The 18,799-nt window shown below is 38.2% G+C and overlaps 1 protein-coding gene across 4 annotated transcripts in view; it reads left to right on the top strand.

Annotated features, from left to right (window-relative positions):
* Positions 1–18,799, top strand: part of TMEM117 (transmembrane protein 117) — a 469,003-nt gene that overhangs the window by 4,614 nt on the left and 445,590 nt on the right. Inside the window, exons 2-3 of one of the 4 annotated variants that reach the window (XM_063075379.1) lie at positions 4,351–4,431; positions 4,869–5,173. The exons of 1 other annotated variant lie outside the window; for it this stretch is intronic. In XM_063075379.1, coding sequence (XP_062931449.1) covers positions 4,897–5,173 — 277 coding nt within the window. In that variant the 5' untranslated portion in view covers positions 4,351–4,431; positions 4,869–4,896. Of the gene's footprint in view, positions 1–4,350; positions 4,432–4,868; positions 5,174–18,799 lie in introns of those variants that run through there. 2 more of the 4 variants (XM_063075380.1, XM_063075382.1) reach the window with 2 other exon arrangements.

The following is an 18,799-nucleotide window of genomic DNA, read 5'->3' as shown; positions in this document are numbered from 1 at the left end:
TCCTCTAGAATTGGAAACTGTGACCAAAGACCTATGGATTATCAGTTTCAGCCTTTAGTTACCAACATCTTCATCAATACTATTATATAAAAAGCAGAGGTTTCCACAATACTGATAGTGGCATCTACCTAATAATGTCATTACTTATGAGAGGGAATTAAACGGTGTGGATTAATCTAGTTCTGAGAGACAGTTGAAAGATCACAGAATAGATATCAGTGATACATTGCAAAAGGACAATCAAATCAGTTCAGCTATTTACTGGCAGTGGTGGGACTCAAACCCACAGCCCCGAAGAGACTGGGGCCTTAATCCAGCACCTTAGACCGCTCGGCCATGCTACCAGACGACTTCAATTCAGCTATTTACACTGATGCACAAAGAAGGAAAAAATCAAGCAATCCTTTGGTCACATGATCCTCAGTTCTTTCTGATTATGCTACCAAGGCCAATTTAAATAGTCATAGTTGACTCATTCATCCTAGAAGTACTGTGAATCTTTTATATCAGAGGTCTTTATTGTCAGAGACTTTCTAACCTACATGTAAAGGGCATGATTTTGGAATTTATGTCTTTGTGTGGGGCAGGCATAGTATAGAGTGTTGAAGCAAGGTGGCTCTCTCTTCCCTTAGTGGAAGTTGTATGGCAGGTTGCTCTGCCTTCTCATCTTGCCTAAACAGTGAGGAGACTTCTCTTTCTTAATGTACTCCTGAGCTTCTTTAGTGGATGCCAATTGATTGTCCACTATGAATCCAGCACTGTGCTGTGCCCTGGGAATAAACAACCCCTTTGCTGAGGAGGTTGTGATCAAGTGAGAGAGACATACACATAAACAGATAATTTTATTACGATGTGCTACAAGTGAAGATAAAAGCACATTCACATTTTATGGTTGCAGAACTGAATTTTAAAAAATGAAAAGGTTTTGCAGACTGTGTGCCCCATGTATCATAGTCAATTTGAACAACCTCAGTCCTGGATTATTAATAGTAGAGTCACCAAATGAGCATATTGATCATAAAGACACTTTATGTGAACTACAGAGGTGGAACAGTTTTGGTGCTCTGGATAATATTAGGGTACCTGAGGAACTAGAAAATGGCTGAGGTGACTAGGCAAACTTTTTGCAACCTTGTGAATGAAGTCACGAGGTGGGGATAAGCAGAGGTTTTATTCAAGTTATTATGTGAGTGTTTGAAATTTGGATCCCCTAGAAGATATCACTTATTCCTCCCTCATGATCCAGAAGTTAGAATACCAGCTATGTTTAGCATATAATAAAAAGACCCAGCGATTGGTAACAGGGTCCTGCTTCATTCTGCTAGTATCTAAGTCAGGGACACTGCCAGTGGACACAGAGAATAAGCTGTAAGCATGATGGGAAATATCTCACTGTAGGTAGCTGTGTGGTATATTAGAAAGATTAAGGAGTAGGTACATATCTGGATTCAAATCCTGACTTTTCCACTTATGGGGTATGTGAATCAACAGGCAGCGTCAGCTCTGTCTTTGTTTTCTTACCTATAACATGGGAGTGATAGTGGCATTCATAGCATTACTGTGGGAATTAAATAAGATTATATACTAGAGGAGGATTGTTGCTCAATACTGTAGTTCTTTCTCCTGAAATAATATAAATGCTGGAGAGGAACAGCTGTTTCTAAATGATTTTAAATTTTCTAGTTTAACTTGGGAGTGTGGATATTACATAGCCAAAAAAGCAAGATCCGGAAGTTAAAAACAACTATAAAATAAGTGTATGCCAGCCCTTCACAAATCACTTATTAAAAAAAGATTTGAGGTCATATGTATTCAGTGTTATACTTGCTGCCTTGATTGTATGTATGCACGGTGGGAGGGGAGGCGGTGGTGGCAACCATACTAGAATTCTTCACTGGTAAGAGAAATAGCATGGTAACCTGTTATAGCAACTTCTTAAATGATAACCCTGTCTAGTTCTGATGGGCCTGTGGGAACTATTCCTTCTTCAAGACTCATTGACCCTTGAGATGATATTTGTCAATTTCTCTTGTGGTGGTGGTCTTTGGAGACTTCCAAAAGTGTTGCATGACATTGAGTTGACAACTAACGTTCTTGCACATTGAATATCATGAAAATGCATTAAATTCATTTTGTTCTTCAACACTTGCTCTGTTCTCTTTGGTGCGAGAACCACACATGTCAGTCTCTGCAGCCATAGTGCATGATGAGCCTCATTAAAAAAACAAAAATGAAAACAAGAATCCTATGAGAGTCACCATTCCTAGGCGAGCTGAGCTATATCCCCTGGAAATGTATATTTCATAGTGTTAACAAAGATCACAAGGGAATTGAAATTGCTTAGAAGGCTTATGAATCCAAGGCACAGTGACTATTTGGCTGAATTTTATTATAGATCCTTTTGCATGTTAAGATTGCTTTTCTAAAATAGTTATGACAAGTCTTCATTACTTAGATTGAGGGTTTAATTGGTATTTATCAGCCCAGAGTATTAGATTGGGACTTGGGAAACTTGGAGCCTATTCTTAGCTCTTCCATTGACTTAGAATTGCATACTTAGGGCTTGTGTTGTGGTCTTTGTACTTTGTGCCTTGTATAAAATGAGAATATTTATCAATGGATACTTTTTTCCAAAGTGTTCAGGATTTGTGAATAATTTTTTCACATATGTATTTTTTTCTCGGCTATAAGAATATATATTACAGAGTTAATATAATTGCCTCTAGACAAGAATGTGTCTGCAGAAGACATTCAAAGGATGATATCCCTGGGACTGGGCCCTGAGTCTGCTCTCTAGGTAGGAAAAGTGCCTGGAGCTGATCAGGCTTCCTGCACGGGATGGTGATCAGGCCCTGGGGTTAGACATCAGAGGCTCAGATCAGAGCTCTCCTGCTAGGTGACTTTGGGCAAGTGACAGAGGCTGTGTGAGTCTCACTTCCCTCCTGGTAAAATGAAGTGGTGATTATGAAAATAACTTTCAGGGGGTTGTTTTGACAAAAATGACATAATGATGCATGCAGACATCCACCACAGAGCCTGGCATGTAAAGTGCTATACGCTTTGTGTGTTAGTCCGTTTCTGTTGCTTATAACAAAACACATGGAAGTGGGTGATTTAAGAAGAAAACAAAATTTATTGCTTACAGTTTCTGAGGCTGGGAAGTCCAAAGTTCAGGGAACACATCTGGTGAGAGCCTTAGTGGTGGTGGCAGTGATGGCAGAGTATCACGTTGTGAAAATCATGGTGGAGCAGAGAGAGCAGAGAGAGACGAACCTGCCATGTGCTCTTCTTTTAAAGCTCTCAGAACCATGCCCCTGACCACCATTTTTAATCCACTCACTAGTCCTACCATCTAATCACCTCTTCAAAGACCCACCTTTCAATTAACATGATACGGTTTCCCACCGTCGCAGCATTCACATTGGGGATTAAGTTTCAATGAGGTTGTGGGGTGGGCATCCAGTCTACAGCACTTTGTAAGGGTCCTTCTTTCTTTTCCCTTTTTGAGTTCTAGAGAAATTGAGAAAGATGAAAAATAAATTGGCAGATGGTGGTTGATTTATTGCCTTAATTATTTTAGTTACCCAAGATTTAATCAGCTTTGTTGCTGAAAAAACAGATGTAGCTTAGTCTTGGAGCCAAATGAACTCATCACAATTGAACCCCAGAATTAAATAGAATTAACCACCCACTCATAAGCCCTGATGGACCTAGGCAAGCCTCCCCATGTGGGGGTTACTGCTTGTGATTTTTAGGGGCAGGCTGGCTCCCACAGAGGAAAGAGGGAGGAGCTGAGCAAGACTTTGGTGGTGGGGCCTGGAAATTTGCATTTTAAGGCAGCTAAACTTCCAGCACACATCCAGGGTAGGACCCCCTGCTGTAGGCATATTACATATTCTGCAGAGCCTCCGTTCCTTTGCGTGTGCCTTTACCACTGCCTATATTGAGCCTCCTTGCCTTCTTCACCTGGGAAAAAGTTCCTATTAATCCTCCAACCTCAAACTTGGGCATGTCCTCCTTTGTGAAATCTTCCTCTTTCTCCTCACTCCCCAGAAGCATGGGCAACTAGTCTATCATGGACTTAGTTATTTCATGAAACATATTCTGCGTTGAAATTATTTGATAACTAGACTGCAAACATTTTTATGAAAGTTCATACACATATGCACATTTGTCCATACACAGAAGAAGATATGAAAGTATATCCACCAGATTATTGAGCAATCATAACTCTGAAGAGAGGGATTTGGGCAGAGGAGGATGTTTATTGTTTATTTTTTGTTAATGTGTGCTCAGTCTACTTCTATTCTACTTCTATATTGTTTTAATTTTAATTTTTTTAATTTTTAGTTTTTAAAAATTTTTTGGCACTGGCCGGTATGAGGATAAGAACCAATGACCTTGGTGATATCAGCACCGCTCTCTGACCAAGTAAGCTAACTGATCAGCCCTGTTTTAATCTTTAAATGGCTCTGCATTATAATTGTAAGATAAAAGTAGTAATCTAATAGAGGAAAAGTATTGCATTGGTTTTGTGCTCTGTGTTTCCTTCTGAGGTGACTTCTACATGTCCTCTCAGTCATTATCCCAAGTTGGGGTGTATTCTGCCCTCTCGTGCCGTTTCTTCTCCCCCTGCTCTTCTAGTCTACTTTTCTAAATCCCCAGAAGATCAGAAGTGTGATTAGATGATAGGAAAGGGACAATATTAACATTCCTCAATCTCAGACTTGTCTTGGTGGCGTAAATAGGAACAGATATCATCTTTTCCAAATACCTCTTTATTGAGCTGTTATAAATCTGCTCAGATAACAGGAAGAGAATGACTGCTTGTTTTCCTGCTATAACACTATGTATCTTTTCTTATACAGGTAAACTACGGAATTGAAGTTTTGAAGGATGGGTAAAGACTTTCGTTATTATTTCCAGCATCCCTGGTCTCGCATGATTGTGGCTTACTTGGTGATCTTCTTTAACTTCTTAATATTTGCGGAGGACCCAGTTTCCCATAGCCAAACAGAAGCCAATGTTATTGTTGTTGGAAACTGTTTTTCATTTGTAACAAATAAATACCCTAGAGGAGTTGGCTGGAGGATTTTGAAGGTGCTTCTATGGCTACTTGCCATTCTCATAGGACTAATAGCTGGCAAATTTCTGTTCCACCAGCGTTTGTTCGGTAAGTACCATCACCTGTGAAATGTAATGTTGCTAATTACTTAATTTCTATTCTCCAAGATAGAGCTTTGTTATTTCCAAATGCCAATTTAGGGTGCGTTTGAGTTTGTCCTCCAGCCTCAATCTGTTATGCATAGTTGTACCTAGGTTCTTAAACTATTCTCTGTTTCTGCTGCCTAAGGAAAATTAGCATGAGATTAAAAGTAGTGCCAAACTTCATTAAAGAAAAATGGCTTTAGAGAAAATGAATGTGTGTATAATCTTATTTAGACAAGACATGAAAGTAGTTCTTTTTTTATAAATAGTACCTAAGTTTGGTGTAATAGTTTGCAAATCATAAAGAGAATGACTCCATATCATACCACATTTTCATCAAAGTTAATCTTTGCCCATGTACTTACACATATTATTCCCTCAGGGAATTAGAACCAGAACTCTAACTTCTTCCCCTCATTTGTTTATTGAATGTTGGCTTTAGGATGTTTATTTTGAGCCTATTCACCCACAGAACAGGATATTATTAAGGAATTTCTTAGTAGTAAGCACCGAAAAAGAGACTAAATTAGTTTAAATGAAAAATATCCTTATAGTATACAACTTATTATAAGGATGTTGGGATATTTCACAGAGACCAAGACTAGAATTAATTTTGGACATTGGGATAAAAGGAACAAGGAGCTGAATCCTATCAGTATGCTCTTTGTTTCATCTTCTCTATCACTTAATCGTTATTCTCTTCTCACCCTGATGATCAATTTACGTCTACCCAGAGAGACTGGTTTGGCTATCTTGGTCCCAAGTTTAAACTTTCAGAAAAGGTCTGAAGTTGACCAAGTTTGGGTGTGGTTTCCATCTCTGGCCTAGTTGATTTTGGACAAGGGATAGGTGATATTTATTGAACAAATATTCATTGATCACTTATTACATGCCAGACACTATTCTAGACAAGAAATCAAACAAGCAAGGGTCTCTGCCCTCATGTAAACTTACCTCCTACAGGAGAGAGAAAGATTAAACAAGTAAATATACAGTACATGAAAAGGTGATAGGTGCTGTGGACTGAAATCAAAGCTGTCCAGGCAGAAATAATTTTTTAAATGTTTATTGAAAGCCACGCTTGAGGATTGACCTGGGAAACATAAGCCAACAGAGTTGGAAAGTGCTCGGAAATGTACTACAAGCAAATGCATTTTATAAGGGAGTTTCAAAAGGGAGGCTTCAAAAAGGAGATTTTAAAAGGGAGGGTAAAGTTGTCCTTTTCTCACATAACACAAAATTCATAATCATTGGTTACTGATTATAACATGGGAGCCGGAAGCATCTACCTGCAACCTGAAACAGAAGTTTCATGCTTCAGCTATTCTTAACTATGTCTAAATGGCTTATTCAGAACCAGCAGGTTATACATTAATCAATAAATCAGCAGTTCTAATTACATACATTGTTCATCTTACGAACAAGATGTCAACACCGAGTTCATGAGACTCATCCCAAGGCAGTGAGTTTTGGAAAACCTGCTTCAAATTTTGGTTTTTTCCTTCATCAGTGCTGTGGGAGAAAAGGAAGCACAGTAGTTTTAAATGCTGCAGCTGGGTCAACTGGGAAGAGAATTCAATAATAGAAATTGGGATTTAGCAGTTATATCATAGCTGACTTAGTGAGGGTATTTTCAGTTTAAAGATTGGCAGTGTTTTAAGGAGTAAGTAAATACACACACACACATACACATAAACATACATTACACATAACATTACATATATATCCTCAATCTCTATTCCTCTAACTATTGCCATCTGTTTCTATTACATTAATATATAGAATGCACATATTTTATATTTACCTATGTGTATATATGTATAGTATACACATATATGTCTATATGTACGTAGCCTCAAGAAGTTTGGTGAGGAAATGGAAGAAAGAAATGAGGAAACAACTAAAAAGGACCAAGGGAATATTTTGTTGTTGGTAGTGGTGATGGTGGTAGTTTTATTTGGGGGATAAGATTAATTGACCTGCCTATAGTTGTGGGGGAAGGTGCTAGATTGAAGTACACGTAAGTTAAAGATATAGAAGAAAGACAGTATCTCTGAAGGTTTCCTTGGTCTGGGACTTAGGACACGGGTAGAAATGGTGGCCTTAGGGAGGACAGGCGGAGAGACCCTGGTTCCAGGATATGGGCATGAGTGAGATAAAGTTTGGGGCTCTAATAGGTAGGTTTGAGGTGGAGGAGCAGGAAGGTGAGTGTCCTCCCACCTGATAACCTCTATTTTACTATGAAGAAGAGCTGAAGATAAAGATGGAGGGGTTTGATGATGCAAGGTGTTTAAGAAAGTGGTCAGAGTTTGGAACATAGGCCCTAGGGAGTGTGGAAGTGAACTGACTAGCTACCAGTGAAAAGGTTGCTGAGAGCCAATATAGATTTGAATGAAACCAACCTGAATTGCTGAGCAGTTTTTTCTTTGAGAGCTCAGTCACCTGGAACAGAATTTGAGAGTGATTCATTTGGGTGGGGACTGCTTAGGCTTGCTGTATTAGAAACAAAGGATGGAAGATAAATGGAGAGTTCTAGTAAAAGAGTTATTGATTTGATTAACAGGGAGTTCTGGCTGGACATGGAAAGAAGGTGAGAAGGTGATGGTCTGGGAGGAGTAGCAAGAGCCTGAAGATTTAGATGACACTGAACAGGAGAAATGGGAGTAAGAAAAGAAAAAGGATTGGTGGGTGTGGTCAGATGGCATGTTGTAACAGAATTACTGCCATTCTTTAGTGGTGATTCTAAACAAGGGTGTGGTCTTTAGAGAGTGGGTGCTAAAGTGGAGTGGAGAGACAGGCCATTGACACAGAGGTATGTAGGAACTGGATGTTAGTTGTGTCATCCACATTGAACAAACATGGTGTCTTGCATAGTAATCATACGGATAGAAGCAGTTAAGAGTGGGCTGTGAGTGGGAGAGGGTCAGTTTCCAAAAATGGGTAGACGGTGCTGGGCAGACGAAACAATAGATGTTCATTCCAAGTAATGGCTGTTTGTAACCTATTCAGGAATTTTTCTCAATGCAAAAAGCTAAGGCAAAGTTAGAAAAAAATATCCAGTTTGGAGAAAAGTTATTTGCCCTTATGGTTAAGGTAATTATATTAATAATAAGAGATTTTCATTTGGTATTTTGATTACTACATTTTGTTAAGTTACCCTATTGCAAACTCTTACCTCATGTTAAAGTCATATTTAAATCATGGCTTACATTTTAATTCTCCTGTTGGTATAAGTAAGTCAGCCCTGAAAAAGCACTCTAGGTTTCAGGTGGTTTCCTAAGTACAAATAATTTAAAAATAATGCAAAAGTGCATCCTAATATATTTTTTCTTACAATAGAAAAGATTCTATAATGTAGTCAGCTTTATCACTTCTATTTGGCAGTTTTCTTTTCCTTTTTTTTTTCATGCTAAAAATCTTTGAAATTATATGGGTATTAGAGAAGGAATGATAACTGCCTGCAAATCTTGGAGAGTGAGATAACTGGAATCCTGATTCAATTTCCTAATGGACTCCTCCTTGTTTCTCCCTTCATCTCCCTTCATGGCCATTGTTTCTATCTTGGTTCACAAACTCTTGATCATTTCCCCATAATAGTTCTCTCCTCCAGTTCATTTGGATTTTGCTGCTGGAATAATTTTTTACATTGTTAAATGGCTCCTGCCACCTACAGAAGAAAACCTAATTCCTTTAATTGATATCCAGAGCTCTTTACAATCTACTCCTGTCAGATTGCAAACCAGGTCTTTTGACATTCCACATGTGCAGAATTATTTGCTGTGTTCTTAAACTTGCCATGTTGTCTCATGCCTCTGTGCCTTTGCATATGTACTCTCCTGTGCCTGTCATACTCGTCCCCTCCTGTCAACTTGGCTAATTTCTCTTTTTCCTTCAAATCCCACTTTCAGCATTATATCCTCTGTGATGATTTCTCTGACTCTTCCCTGTAAGACTTCATTTGTCTTCTTTCCAGCTCCTGCTGTGACCACTTGCACCAAAGAGAATACAGCAGGGTGCTCTGGAACTGACAGTCATGCAGCACTATGGAAAGGAATCCAAAATTTAATGCAAACATAAACATTCTTTTTGGGCTTGGTATTTGATAAATATCTCCACCCCTGTTCCCAAGTAACTAGAATCTACCCATAATTCATTTTTTTAAAAATCCCGTTAACATTTAAGCCTTTAACAATTTGTAGATGCAAGCTGTGGCAGGTGGTGGTGATGATGATGGTGTATATATGTTGGGAGCAGTGGGATTGTTAATTACAAGCACTGAAATTTTTGTTACAGAAATATTGGACTGGTTAACAAAATAAGAATCAGTTTGTGATATCAATTAAACATTTCATTTTTTTGTAATTCTCTAACAAAATGCTAAACATAGATATTAAAAAGATCCTAATACCCCTTTCATTTCATTGACTTGTAGGTCTTCCTTCACTTATATTATTATGGAAAGTCTCTTCTTAGTAGGTTCCAAAAGGATAGTACAATGTCAACAATTTAAAGCATGTGTGAGGAGGAGTGAATGATTCTGTGAGCATATGATTTGCTCCAGTTCATTGGTTATCAATTTTATTTTTCTGAAGATGTATTTTGTTAGCCACATAATTTAGGATCACAAGTGAAATCAGAAATGATACATTCAGAATAATTTCTTTAATTTTAAAAGTGGATCTTGTTGAAGTGAGTATCATATTACGAATTTTAAAAATTAGATTTCATTGAAATGCAGTTTATATTCTTCCAGTACTTCTCTATTCCATTTGCTTGGATGATTCTAATTTTTTAAAAACGTGTATTCAAATAATGCATTCTAGCTCTTGGGGGGATTTTACTTTAGAGATAGCCATGAATAGAGAAATCCAAAATTAGTATACTCATAATAAGGAATTACATATAAAGGGGAATTTAATTTCTTGAGCTTATTCAATGAATAATTTTTATTCCAGAAAGGAATTGAAATTATTTTCAACAACATATATACATCATACAATAGAAATAAAAAATCAGGACCACAGAAATAGGGAATCAAATATGTTTTGATTTCATGATTTTTGTTATCTTGCTTGGTTTTGAGCTTCTTTGCAGCTTGAGCAGAAGGAGAAATGTTGTAGCTGTGCTGATTAGCAACAATGAAAATTATAAGAGCCACAAGGGAATTTTTCTTTGCACTAAACACTAGAATTTCCTTGTCCTAAATTTTGGTAAAGAATTTCTCTTTTCTTCTGCTTTGTAGAGGAGATGCTGAATGGTGAAGTGGCAAATGCAGAAATGGATTTTGTATCCTTGTGTCTCAAAGCAAACTTTCATAGACATGTACAGTATAATATTGAAAGACAAGATCTATGATACTTTATTCCATGAAAGCAACCCTGTGAAGGGCTAAGTGATCAGGTAATGCCTTTTGATTGAATAACTTTATCCAAGGATGGAACTTGGAACATCAAGATTGCAACAAATATATTTCTCAGACTAACTACTCCTGTCCTGCTGTTTGTCTTCCCTCTTTTAGTTTTGTTTCCTAACATGTGCAGAGAGGCTGTATTAGTTGCAGTTTTCTTTTTAACGCTGCCATTTTAACGCATTGTCCTATGACCTCCACCCGAAGTACCTTTCGGCCTCTTTCAAAAACAAGGATGGTCTATGTATTCAAGGAAACTAGGATCTAGCTGGAAGTGGAGTGGATGGAAGGCAGGCAGACTCAGAATGAGTTGATAGGTATAGCATCTGAAAATGATTCTAAGCCTGTTAATATTACATAGTTCCTTTTCCAAACACATATTTGTGTATATAGATATTTGGATAGTTATTTCATTAATCTCTGATTTTCTAGCTATGCTGTAAGCCCTATGAGAGCAGGAATTATGTTGATTTTGCTTACCATTTAATCCTCAGTGCCTAAAATAATGCCTGACACTTATTTAATAAATTTAAATGAATAAATAATGTTTTTTTATCTTTTACATGTTGTCTTTGCCAAGGTTGCCTTTTTATTGTAAACTATATAGGAGGATATTTATTTGTTCATTTATAAAATATAAGACATAGTCTTTGATCTCAAGGAATTTAAAATCCGATTAAAAAAATGAGATACAGATGCATGAAAAATTAAATACTCTGATAATACAAGGAAGCGCATATCAAGTATTGAATGAATAGTACAGACTTGAGTGCTGTGGGGACTCAAGAGGGGTCACAGTGGGCCAGGAAGGCGAAAGAGAGTTTTGCTGCCGACATGGGATCTAAACTGAGTCTCAAGTATGAGTAGGATTAAAATGGTCAGATATGATGCAAATAATTTATTATGGATATCAGGTCAGGGGGTAGATGGTGTGAGCAAAGGAAATGAAGACAACTCAGCTCTTTTTGGAGTGTGGGAAAACCCTGAGGAAGTCGTGCTCATCTTGACTAGAAGAGTGAAAGGTCTAAATTCTTTGGTCTTTAAATTCTAGTCTCCTAACTTTAGACTCTACATCTTCTGTATGGTCTTTGAATCAAGGAAAGTATTTGTACAAGTGTGAGATGATGACAAGATTAATATTGAAGCAGAGTCTAAGGGGAACTGAAAAGCGAGAGATTGGGGAGTAAAAAGGAAGTGGGAAGGTATTTTAGTATCCACTTGCAATAATTCAGGCTTGAGTTTTTTCAGGCCAGTCTGGATGAGGGATGAAAAATGGAGCTCAAGCAGGATTTGGGTATATGAGATCTTGCGAGCCTTCCATAATTGGTGGGATACGAGGAGGTGAGAGTAAGGGTGAAAATAAAGATAACTAGGAAGGATGACTGGAGAAGCGGTTATCTTACTGAAAAAAAAATAGAAAGTCATTAGGTGAATCCAGATAGAGAAGAAAATATTGAGTTAAGTAAGTGATGGTTTCAGGTAGTGATCACATAGGGGATAGCCCATTTACCTTGAAAAGTGCTCAGAACAGCATGCGTTGTGTGTTTACCTGACTTAATCCAGGCCCACCATTTCTTATTCAAAACTCTGAGGTCAGATGTATTTCAGAATTTAGCACCTGTGCCTATATTTAGTAGGTCACCCTGCTAAATACCCCATCATCAAACCTTACTATTTCTGTAGCTGAATATGTGTGTATATACTCATATGAAGTGCGATAAATAAAAACTACAAACAGCTTCAAATAAGTTTAGGTTAGCTTTTGCTGCTGAATGGATTCAGGTTTGGCCCCATTTTGCCAATAAATTAGTTACAAAGATGAGTCTTTGGTTTTTAGAATTGCAGAAACTGGATTATGCACCTGTACTTGACTATAGTAAGCATTTCATATACCTCTTTGGTTCCCCCAAGATGTGCAGTTGCATAAAAACTATGATTCTTTTTAAAAAGGCTATGATAAAAAAAATGGTCTGATTGATAATTAATGGCTACAATAGGTAAGTACAGGCTGAAGGTGTACTCATGTATTTATATTATGCAAACTGTGAAGGGATTTGCTATTTTCTGTGTATCTCTGTCTGTTTTAAACAGGAAGTTTTGGGAAAAGAAGCATTCTCAATATATCCAGAGATTTGAAAAGACAAATTCTAGTTTGTTTCTTTCATTTTATTGTTACAAAAGGACATGTCCCATAAAATACCAATTAACTCAACAATATTTTGTCACTTAATGAATTTAGTAAAGCTAATTGCCCATTTGTTTTCTGTTATCTTAGCTTTAAGCCTAGTTTGAAAGTCTTTTCTTTGTATTTTGGGCTACGCATATGATTTTATTATTTCAAAATAGTAAAGATTTTAGACATTTGCTGAAAGTATGAGCAAGACAGTCATATGATACAGGAATATCAAAACATGAAGAATCAGATATGTAGGAAAGAAAAACATTATTTTAATATAATGATATGGGTATGATTTGACTTCCTTTGTATTAATTTGAGATCTAAATAGCTGAGTAGTATAAATGCCTCTCAAGTTTATCATGGTAGTTGATAGTACATCTAAAAAAGTATATTTATGACTACTCAGGGTGAATGTCCACAATTGTTTATTTTAAGCATTGCATTATTAAGATGGAAAAGGCTTTATTTTGGTGGGACTGTTTGAACATATGCTATATACGTAGCTGAATGCTGCTTAGAGTATCTACAGTTTTAAGCTTTGTCCTCTTAAAATATTATATTTGATACTCATGACAAATATTATTTAAATATTGTATTATCATTTCATTCTCAACCAATCAATACTGAGTGCTAGAATCTTCATTTTTCTAGGCACTTGAATTGTCAATACTCAATTCCTTTTTATAGAGTAAATAATTTTAGATAAGAAGTGACCACAGAACTAAAATTAAAGAAAAATTATTATTCTGAAGCTTGGAGTGAACTTCTGGCATAAGAAATTAAAAGCACAAAGTTTTGTTTTCTTTTCTTTTTTTGTAAGATAGGTTAGGAAAGATAAGCTGGAAAATTATTGATATTTGATATTTAAAAAATCCCCAACCCTTCTTCATAGGGAAATTTGGTGTATAAGGGTTATTGAACTTCACGGCCCTTTGCAAAGACCTTATCCTGGTGCTTTAATGTTCTTCCTTCTCAGAGAGCAAAAAAGAAGGGGGAGGCTGGGAATCCCAAGTTCACAGCCAATTCCTCCCACATCTGCTTATTAGGCGCCTTCATTACTTTGCAGTGCAGTCTGTTGCACGTCCATTAGCACTAAAGGGCAATCAGCTGAGGCTTTCGGTGTGCCAGAATCGTCTGGTTGCTCTATTTCCTGCAAGACAGAGGATACAAACACTGTAAAAGGATACCTCAAGGACTTAATAAACTAACTTGGGTTACAGCATTATAGTTAAGCAATTATTAACCAGGATACCTTTCTAGGTACTTTTTACTGTACTTGGTACAGATGAGTCATTCAGGGCCAAGGGACCCTTTCCTTACTAGGCCCAATCGTTGTTTCCACCTCCTCTTCTCATTGCCTACCTGTGCGAGGTAATGGGACAAGTTTCTTATGAAAGGGACTCTCAAGTGGGAGTGCAGCAGGCACCAGACCCACACACGCTGCAGATGGAAACCACTTCATGAGTGAGATGTAACCAGCCGGTGGAACTGACAGCAGGGTAAACAATATGTAGTAAAATCGGAAGTGAAGAGTGCTTGATTACCTGATTCATTTAAAACCACATTAATAGAGGTTTTTGTGTTTATATGTTTGTTGTTCAAATAATAGGGAGATCTGTCCTGGCTGGGAGAGGAGTGTGATTTGAGAGGATACCGACAAATAAAATATTTTCCTGGTTTGTTTTCTTTTCTCTTTTATTATTTCCTATAACTAGAATAATTTCTTGATGGCATTTTCACTGAGTTAAAATATTGTGCTACTTGGGAGGTGTGATGAACTAATGAGGATGTTAACAATTGGCATCACTGGGTAAATGAGTGTTGTTGGGTGGAAGGAAGTGGGAGAATGCTGACAGGGTAGCTGTGTTGCTGTGTAGGGTTCTGGATAGAAAAGGCAAAGGCCACTAAAGACCTTAAAGGTACACAGGGGATCAGCCTGGAATAGGGGCGTCTCCAAAGACAAACTTCAGTTGCTTTACAGTGGTGGTCCTGAGTCTGTATGTCTGATTTTGAGTACTGGTGGTGGTTGAAGCAGTTCTGTTGTTTTTGATTTGTATTCTTATCATGACTGTGACCCAGAGTTATTGTTGATGGGTAAATAGAAATGTACAGGGTTGATTTACCTGGCTCCAAGGTCACAGCAACAGCCCGAAGTAAAAGTGGAACACAAACTGCACCCTCCTTATTCCCAGACAGGCGGCTTTTCAGGCTTCCCAGATGGTGACCTGGCAGCCGGCAGCCTGGTCTGCCCTAGGACTCGATTGTGCAAGTCCACTCCCTACAGCTCTGCTCTACATTGTCTGTGTTATAGGATCTCTTCTGGCACTGCCTCCTGCCTGCCCAGCCCTCTCTTTTGGTTAAACAAAGTCATTTAGTTGACCCAGGAAGAAGTCCAGTTTCAGGATAAAGTCTGTCATTGCTGCTGAGCCCAGAGAAACTCAGCACAATGCTCTGTGCCCTGTGGCCTCTGTAACCTAATGTTTTTGGCTGGGCTGTACTTCTTCCCTTTAAGAGGAATGTGATTACGTGTAAAGATTTTCCTAGGCTAGTTCATGCTTGTTATGACACTTCATGTGTCCTTGAAGACATGTCCATTGAAATGAATAGACCAGCTAAGAGTAGACAAGTGAATACACACATAAACCTGAGAGAGTGAGTTCTAACTTCCTCTTTAGGAGCCCAGGGAAGTTAATGTTTCTTGCTATCTCCTCTTTCTTTTATGTCCTTTTCAATTCCTGTTTGAACTGCACTGTTTTTCAGGGTCAGCACTGACAAACATATTGAGTACCTCTCATTTGCAGGGGGCAGTGCTAGGCACGATGAGCCTCTGCCTTTAAGGGGTTGCAGTCTGGCAAAGGAGATTAGACACAGACATATGACAATAATGCCAGCATATGATAACTGCCACGTAAGCAGGATGGACAGTCTATTCTGAGGGGTGCAAGAAGTCAGTCCCAAGAGAAATGATCAAATGACACCCATAGTGAAGTAGTAGTTCATGGGAGCCACAGAATCTCAGGATGCATGGATTTGATGAGCACTTCCTGGTTACACTTTCAGCCAGTCTTTGAGCACTGCCAGTAATGGTGAACTCGCCATCTCTAAGAATTCCCTGTGTCTGATTACTGTTTCTACAACAGTTCTTGGGTCTGAATCTGAGTTGTGCCTTGCAGCTCCAGTAGAATTCTGTTGGAGGGAGAAGGATGGCATTCCAAGCTGGAGAAATGGCAAGTTCGAAGTTGTGGAGAAGGAAAGGGTGAAATGGTTTTGAGTGCAGTGTGAACAGGGTAATTTTCCTGGACCAGCAGATTTGGGTGGACTGGAGGCAGGAAAGGGAAGCTTCAAGGCAAATTGTGGAGGGTTTTGAATTCAAGGTTCAGGAGCTTAAACAGTAGGAAGCCATGGAGCATATCCCTTCTTCTGAAAACAGTAGGAAGCCATGGAGCATATCCCTTCCATCTTAATTTAAATTTAAAAAGTTACATAAAACTATTGTGGGAAAAAACAAAATGTATGAAATCAAGGAAGAAAGTTAAACGTTTTTGATCACAAGGATAGAAAGATCACAATAGTACGAGGGGTCTTCAAAAAAATCCTGGAAAGACTTGTATTTCCTTTTAATTCTATTTTTCCATGAACTTTTTGAAGTGTCCTATTATTGTAGGAAATGAATGCAGGATTAGCTGGCCTTGGGGCAGGGTGATGTGCCACAGTTGCAGGTACACCTCACCTTAAGTGATCAAGGCTCGATTTAGAAGTGGTGGCAATGAGGATGGAGTGTAGAAGGAAGGAAGCGAGTGTGTGAGGAAGACCTGGTAGTGCAAGAACTCTTTCTTCTTTTAAAAATAACTTCTTCATTTTAAGGAGTCCAGTTCTCTGAGTCCATTGCCATCATAAACTGAACATAAGGCGTATCAATCTATTTCTACAAATGGAAACTAAAATTATCATTAAGTCATTCTACTTTATTCTCCAAATTTGCTGAAAGAAACAGATGTGTGATTCTGGTTATTTGTAACACTAGAAGAGGCTTTAAGAAGAAGCAGATTTATGTTCATGGATGTACTTGTATATACGAGTATAAAGCAGTGCAGGTATTAGTGTCATCATGTTTCTTTTTTGAAGCTTAGCATTTGCCTGAACTTTTCACTGTTTTGGATTGCACTCGTTGATTTGCTCAACTTATTTGCAAAGTATAGGAGTCTTAATGTAGAACTACATTTTATTCATTCAGTAAATACTTATTGAGCACTTTCTAGGCTCTGGGGATCCAGCATTGAATAAAACAAATTCCCTGCCCTGACTAAGCTTACATTCTAGTGGAAAATATGGAAAATAAACAGGTAAATAAGCTATTATATATTATGTCAGAGGGCAATAAACGCTGTGGTTGACTAATAGAGCAGGGGGCATCTAGGAGGTGGTCAGGGATTGCCAGGATTCTATAATAAGATGACATTTGAATAAAGACCTGAAGAAGGTGAAGGGATAACCTGTGTAGCCCTCTGGGGGGGGGGCAGAGCATCCCAAAAAGAGGACAGGGCATGTATAAAAGCCCCACAGCAGCATGTGTCTGGAGTGTTTGGTGAACAGCAGAGGTCAGTCTCTGGAGCACAGTGAGCAGAAAAGAGTGGGAGGAGAAGCGGGGGTGAGGTGTGGTAGCAAGATCATGGGATTCTATTTCCCATGGGATCATGGGATTTCCTTTTCCCTTTTCCCATAAGTGCAAGGGAAACACTAATAAACAAATTCATCTGTATAACTATTCAATTTCTAATTTAAACACAGTGTGTTTAAAATTGGTGTTTTAGTGAAACCCTCGAGCCCTGCTTCTGAGATTACTCTGAGATAGTGCACAATCAATGATTTTTATTCTGGCAGTTTCTCTACTCTTCTGAGCTGCTCCCCATCTGGATACCTTTATGGGGGTTTCCACCCCACTTCCCTTTCTCCAGTGGGATGTAGAAGTAAAGAAAGCTGGTTTTTATGGTGGGTTAGTTATTTGATAATTTAGACGAATGTCTCTTCTCTGTGCCTGACACCCATTTCTGCCCACAGTAGAAGCACTGTAATGGTATTTTCAACAGTGGAGGTGGGGAAATTTGTCCTAGAGGCAGCTGTTGTGGGGACAGTCACAGTTGTCTGTCTTTAAATTTCTGACTTTCAGATCTCTCCACAGAGTAAGAAAAGCATCTTTCTTTCTCTAGGGATGAATAGATGTTCTATCCATATGGGGGGGGTTGTAGAAATGGGGGCTTTCCCCAGTTTCTTTCCACATTGTAACCCCAGCCACGAGTCTGCTAGTTTAGGCACATGAAAATGACCCTATCCATTTATTTCTAGGTTGCTGTCCTGTTTCTATTTAGAGCCTAAACAGATTACTGAATTCTATCCCCTCCACTGAATTTTGTAAACACAAGTACTTAACAATTCCTGTTCAAAAGAGGACAGAGAATTTATTTAACAGCTGAATTCTAGATGACAGATTAAACTAAATATGAAAGAAGAATATTTTTACTTATCCTCAGAAACTGTCAGCAGTAGGTGGAGGAAGCTCTTTAGATACAATGCTTTGAGCAAGTCTAGATATATTTTAGCCTTAGATATGCAATAAAGGTTAATAAAAGGGATGTTATGCATTCATTTGAGAGGTATTTCTAAAGTGCCTTTTATGTGGGAGGCTCAGTCTTAGGCACTGGATTTACAGCAGTGAATAATAATAATAAAAAAAACACAACAAAACACTCAAGGTTCTTGTCCTCATAGGTTGTACATTTCAGTGGGGGAATATATGCAATTGTGGTCATTAGTGCGATTCATGGATATTTTTGTCTTAACCATCTCTGACTGGTCTTGTGATTAGTTCTGGCTAATTAGTTAGGTCAGAGCAGGAGGTGATGTGTGGCATTTCTGAGCTAGAGCATTTGATTGATCATGGAAGATCCTCTAGCTAATTTCTCTCTTCCTTGGAAACCAACAATGTTCCAGATAGTTGCAGCTCTGTC

The sequence above is a fragment of the Cynocephalus volans genome, chromosome 12 (assembly GCF_027409185.1).
Source record: "Cynocephalus volans isolate mCynVol1 chromosome 12, mCynVol1.pri, whole genome shotgun sequence".
Classification (NCBI taxonomy): Eukaryota; Metazoa; Chordata; class Mammalia; order Dermoptera; family Cynocephalidae; genus Cynocephalus; species Cynocephalus volans.
Note: the sequence above shows the minus strand (reverse complement) of the source record. Positions and strands in the feature narration are given on the sequence as shown.